The 13,533-nt window shown below is 43.7% G+C and overlaps 1 protein-coding gene across 1 annotated transcript in view; it reads left to right on the top strand.

Annotated features, from left to right (window-relative positions):
• The window catches only part of LOC147800717 (papilin-like), a 73,832-nt gene that overhangs the window by 31,982 nt on the left and 28,317 nt on the right, over positions 1-13,533 (top strand). The window contains exons 10-19 of the mRNA XM_087139341.1: positions 2,811-2,937; positions 3,443-3,656; positions 4,505-4,675; positions 6,087-6,260; positions 6,727-6,909; positions 7,413-7,560; positions 8,072-8,156; positions 8,543-8,676; positions 10,577-10,765; positions 12,024-12,197. Coding sequence (XP_086995467.1) covers positions 2,811-2,937; positions 3,443-3,656; positions 4,505-4,675; positions 6,087-6,260; positions 6,727-6,909; positions 7,413-7,560; positions 8,072-8,156; positions 8,543-8,676; positions 10,577-10,765; positions 12,024-12,197 — 1,599 coding nt within the window. The remainder of the gene's footprint in view (positions 1-2,810; positions 2,938-3,442; positions 3,657-4,504; positions 4,676-6,086; positions 6,261-6,726; positions 6,910-7,412; positions 7,561-8,071; positions 8,157-8,542; positions 8,677-10,576; positions 10,766-12,023; positions 12,198-13,533) is intronic.

The raw sequence follows: 13,533 nt of genomic DNA, 5'->3' as shown, positions 1-13,533 counted from the left end.
TGTACATGGAACGAATGGGCGATGCAGTGAGACGAGGAGGCAGTCAAACTGATATTTCCCATGCGTAAACAAGAGGGATTGATTTGTTACCTAGCAACGGTACCTTTTTCAGAGTTGATGCGCCACCTGTGCACGCTTGTTTTACCCTTGGCACTCCTGCGTACATGTACCAGTACGTCTTGGGGGCTGAGTGCATGCAGTACAATGCGGCTTTCAGCATACTGTCGGCCCTCGTACCCTTTTTCTCTCCATTTTGACCAGCTTTGAAGAATCTGAATTCCCTCGCAAAAGAAATTTCAGTGATGATGTTGCATGGCAAAGTTGTGTCAGAAAATAAAAAGCAACTGGGTACAAAATTGATTTTCGAAAGTGTTATATTAAATTTTAGGCTGTCTGCTCATAGTTTATTGCCAGACCTGTGATTCATTTCCTTGGATTGGTCACATTTTGATATTTTCAGCCTTCACTTACTTGTACAAATTTATGGCACAGATTTACGACTAGAAATAAAGTTCTCTTCTGGGCTGTAACAAAATGTCAAAAACAGTTGACCTCCTTTTGACATCCGCCATTTCCGTTTTCAACCCCAAGATTAAGCATCAGTCATTTTATGTCAGCCCCTGTTGTCTATCTCTGAATCGGGTCATTCTGTAAATTCAGGGGCCAAAAAGTGTGACAGTTTTGTGTCCCTGTGACACCTGACCTGTGTAATTTGACATGGAAATGTCACTGACATGATTGCAAACTGTTCCATTTGTTTAGCAGATAACTTGCATTAATTCATCACTCTTGGAAATTGCAAAATGTCTTGAACTTCATATCATACCGTATGCACACAAAAAAATTTGACCCCTAATTTATAGAATGACCCAACCGCCTGTTGTATAATGTGAGTGATTCATGTTATTTGTGTTTCTGTGGTTGCTTGCATAATTTTGAATACGTTGGTGTCACTCATGCAATTTTTTTCAATCACCATTTGTTGTCTACATGTCAAACTGAGCCATGGCCATGCAACGCTCTATGAAATGAGTGACTTTTGAAGCTGCTCCATAAGTTGTGATGACTTGATTGGTGGCTTAGTGATTTGACGCCAAAGATAATTTTCAGCGAGCAGGTGTCAAGGGAACAACATGTATCATCAAATGGTACACCTCAGTGGCCATTAAGAAAAATGTGTCCATTTGTTGGTATACATGTATATTCAAGAAAAGAAATATGCCAACTAGTAATTGTACAGTATATGTTGGCAACTTGTTAGAGGAGTGGTCATATCCCATTTAGGTTTACAGGTAAATTTGTATTCTTTCAGTATAAGCAGGATATGACTGCACTTGGGAGGAATTATATTTCATTAAATTTAAAAAGACTGGCGGATAATAAATTGACACATTCTCTTTGGTGGCTCCCGTTGCACGCTCCGAACTTGATCGTGCAACCCAAACTTGATCGGTTTAGCCTGTCGTCCTTGAGGGATTTGACGTAAATGAATCATTTGACAGGAAAGGCAGAAAGTGCAGCCGTGCAAAAAAGCCATCATGAGCCCCATGTCTGGCCTGCTCCCTTTACCACCTGGCATTGGCGATATCTAGCAGTGACATTCCTCTGGATTGGGACCAGGAGGAATGCTTTGTGTTTTATTTCTTCAGGGGCAAAGACAGAAAAAAAAACCTATTCAGGAGTCCTCCTAAGTGAATTTTGGAGGATCTGCCCTTTCCAAATCATGTCATTAAGTTGATCCTTTGAGGCAACTGAAGATATGACGTGAAGGGTTGCAGCTGCTAGGTGCCAGTGTCACCAAATGGCAAATATTTACCAAGGTTGGCTGTAATTCTGAGCAGTTGGTGAGAAAAATTAAGGACATACATGTACATGTGGGGCGTGTGGTCTAGTGGTGAGAGTTTGTAGCTTCTGATCATAGGGTAGGGGGTTCGAATCCAGCTGGTGGCAGCATGTCGTGACCTTTGGTAAGTCACTTTACCCCCCTCCCCCATGTGCCTCTCTCCACTCAGGAGTAAATGGGTACTTGTGAGGGCAGATTTGGTTATGTTAGCCACATGTGCCTGATAAGGCAACATCAGCTACATGTAGTATACTCCCCAGGGAGCTGAGACGGTTTCAGGAATGCTCAGTTGTTGTGAGCCCAATGTGCAGGGATAATGATAATACAGCGCCTTGAGCAGCAGGTGTGATGGATATGTACGCTATGTGAGAACCAGCTATTATTATTATGCATTTAACACTGCCTAAAATAGGTAGCTGTTAAAATGAGCATTTGGCAAAAACTTAGGCACCCCCATCAATCCGTCGCAAGTCGTCCCTTAGGCTACCCAGCACAACCTTGCTGTCCTAGAGAAGCTTAGAAAATGCTTGTTACTGTTGTGACACCTTTGGACCTTCGAAAGCCTTGCTGGGGGTGCATACCTCATTATGAAGGTGTCAAGGTAGGGTTGTTTCCTTGAAAGGCAGGGTAAATTGCAGTGCTGAATGAGTAATAGGGAGGTTGGTCAAGTTGTTTGAAACAAACATCAACAAGGCATGGCTTGTTAAACTTGACAGGTTCTTCATGCAATGGTGACTGGTTTAATAAAATAACAAATAACTCCAAGTGCATAAAACATCACACTTTCTAATATTGGTAAATTTGAGCAAAAACTCAGCTGGATGCACCTTACTTTCTTTAAAGTTGTGTTTCTCCAACTTTTTCACAACAAAGAGACCATGATTTCTCCGTTGATGACTTTCATCCTCACAGCTGTTTGACAAGGTAAAGCATCCTGTGAGACTTAACTTTCTGTCTATCGTCAAAGGTTATCAGCTTCGTGACGTCTGGTGCGCGCGATCCAGTGATTTTGTCAGAGTGCCAGAATACCTATGCGATCCTGCCTTGAAGCCAGCTGGGAATCATTCCTGTAACATGGTGCCTTGCCCACCCAGGTACGTGATAAAATTCCACCTCCGTTCATCGTGAACTAGCTGTGCGTCCAACCACACACTCTGATGATGGTGGAGTTCAAGACAGAAATCTTCTCTTTTCCGTTTCCTGTTCTGTGTTCATGTTTGGCAGAATATTGATAAAAGGCCAGTTCAGTGTTGATTCTTTCACCTGTATAATCAACATGAAGGTCATCAGGTGCGAGTGCAGTTTGTATCTACCAGTTAGCACTGGCTGTGGTTTCTCTCACTTTGCTCCAACAAGAAAGAAATTCTGCACCTGACATGTTGAGGTCTCCAAAGTTTTGTCAGGTTCAGGACCGTGCTACTTCTTAGGTAGCTCTTAGAGTTGTTTTCTCAGATTTCTGTAGCAGAGGTGAAAGGCAGATGGAGATTAAATCAACTTTGTGGGAGTTGGCCTCTATTTAAATTACAGTAGGTTAACCTGGGGGGGTTTGCAGTCTCATTTACTCCCCTTCCAATCTAACCCCCCCCCCTTTCCCCTCAGTTGGCTTGCCGGTGAGTGGAGTCCTTGTTCCACCTCCTGCGGGTTGGGCCAGCAGGTCAGACTGGTCTACTGTGAGCAGGTCATGCACGGCGACCGGGCTGAGATCATCCACGACTCCTTCTGCGAGAACGGCCTCCTGGAAGACAAGCCCAGCTACCAGCAACACTGCTTCTCGGCACCCTGCCCTGAATGGACTGCTGGCAACTGGTCCCAGGTGGGTGGCACAATTTATTTTTAAATGCCTGACTAGCAGTCTGGCAGCTGTTCTTTAAATTAGTTTACCATCAGCTGAGGGGGACGGGGTTCTAGTTTAGGGTCACTGCTAATTCTAACTAGGTTGTTTGTATCAACTGATGTACATCCCAGCAGACTTTCTGTGTACTTAATAGTGCATTGAAATGGCAAGATCTTATGAAATATTTTCTGTGGGGAGGGACAGTGACAGATTATTTCAGCCCATAATGCAATAAATGGCCGTGGCAGTTGCCATCGAACAGAAAAAAAATTAGATATTGTGCCACATTTCTGAAGTTTTGCATCATGGACAATTGTTCGAGAGAACTTGAATGAATAACACTGTTAACCTTCAATTTAACGCTGATACAGCTCTTTATAGAACTGGTGTAACTTACTGGTATGTGCGCACTGCCAGTTCCAAAGATTTGATGAAAATCGGGTTTTAAATGAAAGAAACGCGTCAATTAAAAAGTTGATTTTTTTTTCTTTAAAGTGAGAAGAGAGAGAGAAAAGGAACCTGATTTACTTAAGCACTTAATCAATGTCAGTGGAACATAGTCTCTAGGTCTTTTTGATTGGCACTGGTAACTATAAGAAGCAACATCAGTAGGCCATCTCATATCGCTCAACAAATGTGAGAAGAGCAAGTGTATAAGAGTTGCACTTTTGGTTCCAGATCCCCTGAGGGACTGCAGCTTTACGCGAATATCATCTTTCATAATGGCCTACTAACTTCACAACTTGATGCTGCACTTTGCCCTACCCTGCATGCATTTCTCTCCCTTTCTCCTTCAACAACCCCCCCCCTTAACTTCCCTCCCTTAGTGCTCAGTCACCTGCGGGCGCGGTGTCCAGACACGAGCCGTCTCCTGCAGCTCGGGGGAGGAGGTCCTGGCCGACTCACAGTGTCTCGCCGACATCAGGCCCAACAGCCAGCAGGTGTGTCACATGGGGCCCTGTGAGGACGTGCAGTGGCTGGTGTCCCAGTGGTCTGACGTGAGTTGCCTCGAGACCGTTTCTTACTAAAAAGAAAACCTTTTTATTACTGGTTATAGCTGAACTGTATTTATCACTGCCCACAGCAAATTAGCAAGTAGAGTGTATTGCGCAGTCAAAACAATTTATATGTATATTAGTGAGTTACAGAAAAGAAAATATGAATTTTAAACAGACACCACATGCCACTGAAAAGATTTTCATTAAAAGCACTGGATTTTGACATTGTACAGAAGAAATAGGAATGCAGAATAAAGGTGGGGAAAGGAAAATGTTAGTTGGTTTTGAAAAAAATTATATAAAAATGGGAATACATGGTGAAGGCAAAGGAAAAAATTATGAAGTGGAGGAGAGTTCATTTGGGAGGAGGTGGAACATTGAGGAGTGAACCACATGCATGATCACGTCTCAGCTGGTTGGTTTATCCAAACAACCTGGGTGTGTTTGCCTGTGTGTGTGCGCTGAGAGTTTTCTAGAACATCTGGGGCAATTTTTTTTTTTTTTGCTTTTCATGAGAGAATTTGGAGTAGGTGGGAATACGTCTTTTTTTGTGACTGAGGGAGTGCATGCCGGCAAGTTTGGGCCTTGCTTCACGGGTGGATGTTGAAAGATACATGTAGTTAGCATTCATTGGGAGCTAGACAAAGGTATGTTGATTAGTTTTATAGTCACTGAGGGAGTCTGCGGTTGATTGCGGGTCAGGGAGGGGAATTGTGGACCGGGCGAAGGTTGTCCCAGGTGGGGGGGGGGGGAGAAATAAGTGTGGGGAATGGTCGAGCTGATGTAGTGATATGCCCAACACTGAACTGCCACCTTGGCGGGGACATTTTAATTGAGGTTAACATCGAGCATACAAAGGACCTATCCCCACTGTGGTAGCATGCCTGTTGGAGTGTTTAAAGTAGTAAAAGTGTAATTATCTAGCTTGGACATTTGGTTTGCTGTGTTAGTTTTGGTTTTTAGTCTGGTCACATTGAAAAGTACTGGTAGTCTTTGTCCAATTGCATAAACTGACTCTAGCTATTCATTGCACTTGATTCATATAAATAGGCATACAACGTTTCTGTGGGCCTGCTGATTTCTCCAAACTTTGGCAGAAATTCTTTCTTAAAAGTTTCCCCATTTTTGCATCCCCAGGTTGGGTCTGTGAGTGTGAGTTTTTTTTCACAAGATCCCTTGCAACCAGTCCCAGGAAATGACTTTGTCCTAATGTACTGCAGTTGTAGTTAAGCAATGAATGGCCAAAGCTCGGAAAAGGGACCCACCTGTTGTACCACCACCCACAACTTCAGTACCTAAAAGGAAAAGCATTTTCTGTCTCGTCCCCATGCTGAAACTGTAGTCTTCTGTCTGTTTTGCTGTTGCTTTGCCATAAACCTTAGCGTCTTGCCATCTAATCCCTCCCCTCCAGTGTTCTGACCAGTGTGGTGATGGTGTCCAGACCAGGCAGGTGCACTGCATGGGGCCCTCGGGCACCATTTATGCCGAGGATGTCTGCGATGGCAACCTGCGTCCTGCCACGACACAGCGCTGTTCCTCTCGGCAGGCCTGTCACCCCCTCTGGCACGCCTCCCGCTGGACCGAGGTAAGGCACCAGTTGAAGCAACCTGTCACCTCATTGACTTCTTTTTCGGTCCAATATGACCAGTCAAGTTTGTCATAAATTATCCCCAAAATTTACAAATGATACTCTGTTATTAAGTGGACATGAGGAGATCTTTCTCAGAGTTCAGACCTTCTATTAACTTTTTGGGGAGGGGGGTTGAGTAGACATACATGTACCAGGAATATTTACCTCACCAAAGATTTTTAGGTTTGGACCTCACACATTGAAAGAGAATTGATCTTCATATTAAGAAGGGCACCATTGTGAACTTTCTCGGCACTGATTGTTCAACTAAACGTGTGACTGCAGTAAAACTCTACTCAAATAGTTTACAAGAATTGCTTGATCCCTTATTTGGGGCTGATGCTGGCAAGATGTATGTGGGGTCGGTTTTCCTCTTTGGCAAATTTTTAGTGTACGCTCTTTTGGGCGGCTGTTCCTTCAGTGCTCCACAGATTGCGGCCAGGGCCTGCGCATCCGGAACGTCTTCTGCGCTCACTTTGTGAACGGCGAGTGGGAAGCCACTTCGGATGGCGCGTGCAACGCCACCATCAAGCTGTCCACCTCGGAGGTTTGCGACAACGGACCTTGCGTCGGGGCTGTGTGGTTGACTGGTTCCTGGGAGAAGGTAAGAGTGCCGCGTGTTAGGGCAGCCTTGCAGCACACCTTGTGAGTGTACTGTAACTTTGGTATTTACTCAACATGATAATTCTGAAAGCTTTCCAAAATTTGTCATTGGAATGCCAATGTACAGGTTCCATGAGATACCAGTTTTTTTTATCTTCTGGGTTGACGGTACAAATACTGTACCAACAGTTAATTTGCATACAGATCCAATTTTTTTTTAAAAGTACATTACTACCAGAATAACCATTGTAATGTAACAGGTTTAGATCAAATGTCCCTTTTAACTTTGAAGTTGAAGGTATAATCCAACTGAGCATAACTAGGAATTTTACCATTTTGCAAGTTGAGTTATATCTGGAAAATTAAGATGGGAAAGTCATGCTGTAAGAAATCTTTACTAGTCATATTTGTCCTAGTCTTTTTCCTGATGAATATTTACAGCCTGCAATTTCATAAGGATCATTGTGGCGTTAATAACTAATTTACTTCTAATTCTTCGATCAGTGTTCAGCAAAGTGTGAGGGAGGCCAGAGGGCCCGGCAGATCATGTGCTTCAAGGATGGGACTTCATTGGACAGCTCCCACTGTGATGCGTCAAACCGGCCAATCGAGCAAGAAGTTTGTAACACCCAGCCTTGCGATGGCTCAGAAGGTAGGCAAGGCTTTTTATATCTCTGTTTATAGGTGTCTGACATTGATTGTTTTAAAAATCAGATTTGACATACACTTCCATTTGTCTGTGGTTCATAGAAAGGTGGAATCGTTTAAGGTCATGTGACCATTATTTCACAACCCTTTCAAATTTGGTTTGTATTCCAAATGTAATGACTGTGGACACTCGCTGAAGGAAACATTGAATAATCTAACACAAATAGCTTGAATTCCCAACTCTACTAAAATGTTATGATGCACAGGCAAAACTTATAGTCGGTGGTTGATTTCACAAGCCATCCCAAATAGTGCACACACGCCATTTCCAAGACGAATGAAGTCGGTAATGCACGACCAGAGACCATGATAAAACTGTAATAATGGTCAATTGTGGGAATGGCTAGGTTATATTTTGTCTTTTTTCTTAAGCTTCCTTGTTTCTTGGGGAGAATCCTGTACATTGCCAATCTAGTGTGGTGTAGCTGACCGAGTTTACTTTTACTGGCTCTTAGAGGATTGTAACAGGTCAACCTACGGCTGTTGTGAGGATGGAGTTACTGAGGCAACTGGACCTGACCAAGAGGGCTGTCCAGCCAGGTCAGTTATCAGTCTTCCCTTCAGAAATCATCTGCCAAATTATTGACATTTTTGAATAAAATTTAATTAATTTTCAATTATAGAACGTCCTTTGGATGTCAAGCAAAATGTTATTTCACTTCTGGCAGCCGTTCATGTATCTGAGCTAAAATTTGCCGAGATTTTCAGACTTGCAACCGTTCCTTGGATCAACTGAGTATTCTCATTCAGTTTACTTAAAAAACACTGTTACAAATTGAAAACACCACCAACTCTTCTACAGTTGGGAGTTCCCTTGCTTTTTGTCATCTGAAATCCTGGTTGTCATGCTTGCATGTTAAGAGACAGCTTCCCCCCCCCTTCCATGAATCATTGGTGTTTTTTTCCCTGTCCTCTTGGTATCTCAGTGAAACCGAAGCCCCTACCTCAGCGCCATCCACCACTACCGGCCCAACCTGTGCTAGTTCCACCTTTGGCTGCTGTGCGGACGGGATCAATGCTGCCTCAGGACCGGATGGAGAGGGGTGCCAGGAAGAAAAAGGTGTCGTCATCACTTCGTTGTCTTAACGTCATTTATTGATGACGTGCATGTAGCAGTGGTTAGATGGAGTTGAACACTGAAACGCTGATCTGTGCCAAAATAAAGAAAAATGTAAAATGAAAGGAGAAGAAAAGTTGAGGCCTAATGCAGCAATGTCATGTGAATAGAGTGTGTATAGAACAGTTGAAGTTACATGAAAGGGCTCCAAAATACTAGGGTGCGCAAAATAATGCAATACATATGCAAGTATTGGCATACCCTGTACACTTTTATTATTGATGGTATGCGTAATTATCTTCGAAAAATTTGCATACTAGATCCTGATTGGTTGATCCCTGGCAACAACATCCCATTATACCACACCACACGTTCAAAACCGCACACTGCATATTGCGCAAAATGCTGCACATTGTGCTATTCTAAGCGTATGCTAATTGTAGAAATGCACAGTTTTCATGGAGTTGTAAATTCAAGTGTAATGCGTTTGAGTCCAATGTGGATCATTACGTGTGTTTAGATATCACCCGGTTCATTTCCCCAATGTGTGCACCAACCACAGCACATTGAGTTTGGAGAATGTTAATCTGCATTGAATATATTTTTACATGTAAATTAAAAAGTTGAAACTCCAATACCTGTCTTCTTAATTAATGAAGACGTTTTGTGTATAGCACCTGTTACACCTTCACCATGAATCATGTTTGCTTGAAGATAGTCATGATGCCACTCGGAACAGGGAATGCAGTGTGTCTGCATCTCACATACCACTCTGCCTTTGGCCTCATGGCATGTGAGAGGCAGGTTCGCCACATTATTCCATGTTTCATTCCCACTCATGGGATAACTAATAGTATTGTGCTGTTAGATGCACCCATGCTAGGTGTGGATACAGGTATAAATGTTTCTATCCTATGCATCATCAAAATTGTTTCCCCACCCCCTACGGCCTTTTCTTTTTGAGTGATGTGTCTTCCCCACCCCCTACGGCCTTTTCTTTTTGAGTGATGTGTCTTCCCCACCCCCTACGGCCTTTTCTTTTTGAGTGATGTGTCTTCCCCACCCCCTACGGCCTTTTGTTTTTGAGTGATGTGTCTTCCCCACCCCCTACAGCCTTTTGTTTTTGAGTGATGTGTCTTCCCCACCCCCTACGGCCTTTTGTTTTTGAGTGATGTGTCTTCCCCACCCCCTACGGCCTTTTGTTTTTGAGTGATGTGTCTTCCCCACCCCCTACAGCCTTTTGTTTTTGAGTGATGTGTCTTCCCCACCCCTACGGCCTTTTGTTTTTGAGTGATGTGTCTTCCCCACCTCCTACAGCCTTTTGTTTTTGAGTGATGTGTCTTCCCCACCCCCTACGGCCTTTTGTTTTTGGGTGATGTGTCTTCCCCACCCCCTAAAGCCTTTTGTTTTTGGGTGATGTGTCTTCCCCACCCCTACAGCCTTTTGTTTTTGAGTGATGTGTCTCGAGAAGTCTTCGCTCTTACAGTGAGGCAGCACCAGAAATTGTTGGTGTCTCGTCACTACTTTTGATATCCCAATAACCAAATTCCAAGGAAACTATTACAGAAATCACTGCTTTGGCTGACTTTTTTGGTTTCAAATCATGAACTCCAGCCCAAATAACTGGCTCAAAATTGCACGAAGTACTAAGATTCGCAGCTGAAGCTTTTCATCAAAATAAACCATCTGGTGTTTTCCTCTTTGAAACCTACCTAAGTTTGAAATCACTGATTGTTTAATGAAATCAGACCTCATGTCAGTTCCAAAATCTAATCACAAAACTTTCTACAGCTCAATTGACAAGACAACTTGCCTGCTACCCTTGGAGCTTGAGTCCTCTTGACCCTTTGAAGACAGCATGACAATCCTTTCATAGCCTGCTTTTCTGGTTTTTGCATGATAGAAACCTGTGAACAGCCGTACGACACCGGCCCATGCTACGCCTTTGAACTGAAGTGGTTCTTCGACATTGAATACCAGCGTTGTGTGAACTTCTGGTATGGCGGCTGTGAAGGCAATGCCAATCGCTTCGACTCGGAGAAGGAATGCCAGTCAATCTGCACCATACAACAGGAGCCTATGACGCAAGAAGGTATGGGACAGTGGACCCATCCATCTAGCCCTGCCCTCTGACCACGCGGGCAGTTGTCATGTATTTCTCTCCCACTGCTTTCTTCCCCCAGTTCCATGTTGAATGTTTTCAGACTTTTTTGGCATGTTTGTCAGACCTGCGTGTACATCACAGCTGTGATTGGCAGAAAGACCATGGGTGGGGCTTAATGGATTGCTCTGTAGGGACTATAAGAAATATGTGAAAGAGTTGCTTGTTGAATCAATATTGATTTACCGTTGTTTTATGTGACACAGAGTAAGCAGTGTGCATTAGGCATCGAAATGTGAGAAACAAAACATATGTGAGAAACAAAAAGCAGAAAAATAGGCCCCATTAAAAATGCTTGTCTCACCATTCGGTGTCAGCCAGAAAAGGAGCGAGCGTTCATCCGGCGTACGGAAGACACATTTCCCTATAATATTCATACGCTAGAACAATACCAAAAATGTTGCAAAATGAAGACGCGCAAGTTTAGACCCAATATTAATTATTGAAAATTTTTGTAGGTTAATTACCTTTACATTGGCACGTAAATGATAGATTCCAACGAGACTTTATTACAATATAATTGGACTAAATTGCGTAAGGGCGACAGGCCCTTGGGCGGTAATTCGCCTTCCAGAAGTTTCCAGAAGACAACACTACGGTGTCCCTGAAAAGGCTACCGACCCTCATATTTGTATTGAATTACGAATTCCATTGGCAAGTCGTGACTATTAACCCCTTCTCGGTGGGAATTTCTTTCCGAAAGCCGACTCCAAGAATTCCAGCTTTGCTTGGCCACGAAGGCCACTTGCCAAACCGCAAATTCTCGGTTTGTGGCCCAGCGTGCTCTGCACGCTTTGAATTACACGGTGAAAAGGCAGATTGTTGGGTGGCATGCAGCTCTACTCAAGCTTCCACATTCCTGTTGCCTCTTTTCAAAGTGGGGACTACTGTGAAGCTGGTGATTATGATGCAAAATCGGTCTTTTCATTTCTGGGCTACACACAAAAACCAATTACCATATATACAAGAGCCAGGGTCTGCCTTCTTTCACCGTGTTCGCTCGAGCGTGGGCCAAGAATAATAGCTGAAAAGCGGGCTAAGGATCTCAATTTTTATGGCGGCTATAGCCGCCTCCCGGTGCAAAGGGGTTACATATTTCACACATCGATGCTAAGTAATGATAAAAGGGCCTTTTTACAAGTCTGTTCTGGAATTCTGAAAGTCAGTACCTGTGTTTATTTCACTGCAGAGATGTGTTCACTCCCTCCGGAGGTTGGGCCGTGCAAGAAGAGCATTGAAAGCTACTACTTCAACCCCGAGACAGGCCAGTGCGAGAGTTTCACTTACGGGGGATGTCACGGCAACATGAACAAGTTCCGGACTCCAGAGGAGTGCGACATCAAGTGTGGCACCCTGAACAAAGGTAGACTGCTGTGATGTGGGATTTGTTTTGACGCTGGAGGGGCTCACAGCTCTTGAGGCATGGCGGACATCATGTTAAGGAGTACATACAAGGAAATGAACACCACAAGAACTTCAACTGTTGGCAAAAAAATTGCAGCGCTTCATAGTTGATTATATTACGTATGCAGTGTGGTTGATCCACTAGAGTTTTTATTATAAATTATTTCTGGTAATGATACCAAGGATTCCTTAAACGTGCCCTAGGCACTGTAGCTCGCAAGCCTGAAGAAACCTTTCGAGAGGAGACAATGAGAAGCAGTTATAGGTTTAGAGGTGGGAGGAAAACCCGAGAATAATATTCTGAATAAAACCCACAGAATTAGGAAAGGACTGAAAATCACATGTGAACAGAGCCAGGATTCGAACCCAGACCACAGAGGTGGAAGGTGAGGAAAGAACCACTGCACCAACCTGGCTCCCCCGACTGTTATCAACTCTATACTGTATAGGGGAAAGTGGCAGAGGTACAGTGCATATGAGTGGTCACTGCATTATGATCAGCTCAATCAATATGTGTTCATATTGACTTGAGTGAATATGTGTTCGCAAATCAGCAGAGCAAAATCCTTAAACTGAGTTGCAAGACAGACTGAGTTACATGGATACATTATGTGGTACTGTGCCTTTTATGTCACTTTCAGTTTTCCTCTTAACCACCTAGCGCCGGGTCGTTTATCAATGTTGCTGATGCTGGGCCTGCATAATTATCATTTTTTCTGTTTTCAAAATTCTTCAAAAATTCAACATTTCATTTAACGGACGTTTATAGCTGCACGAAGTAATCTTCAGGCACTACTCTAAGTTGATAGGTGACCTTCATTGATGCCCGAGTATTTCAGCCAGGCCTGCAGCCTTGTAAAAAGAGCCCAGATTGTGCGGTGTTATCTAACTTTCTTTTGTTCACGAACCTGCCACAGTATGCTGCTGGCCGCTTTTCAGTAGGGGCCAGATTAGCGTGCAGCGGTACTATGTGGCTCATCGCTGCGGTGGTGGAGCGCTTTTGTCCCCGGTGGTAATCCACTCGCTCTAAATGCCCCAAGCCCTGGTATAGGGTTTCAAAACAAGGCTGGATTATCTCCACTTTTTGAGAGTGAAAAATGTTGATAATGCCCAGCAGCCTGGTCTTTTGTTCGGGTACTTTTTTTGTTACAGGGCCCTGTTTCCTTTGTCCGAGTTCGGAGACCCCGGCCACCCATATAAAGCATACGTCTCTGATCCCGGGGTCCCCGGCAGGAAGTGGTCAAAACTCAAATGGGGTTCCATTGGAAGGAATGCCTGTTATACGTTATTAGAAG

This window comes from Acanthaster planci, linkage group LG01 (genome assembly GCF_054643075.1).
Source record: "Acanthaster planci isolate LZ-2023a linkage group LG01, COTS_SCS, whole genome shotgun sequence".
NCBI lineage: Eukaryota > Metazoa > Echinodermata > Asteroidea > Valvatida > Acanthasteridae > Acanthaster > Acanthaster planci.
This window is presented reverse-complemented; position numbering and strand designations above follow the sequence as displayed.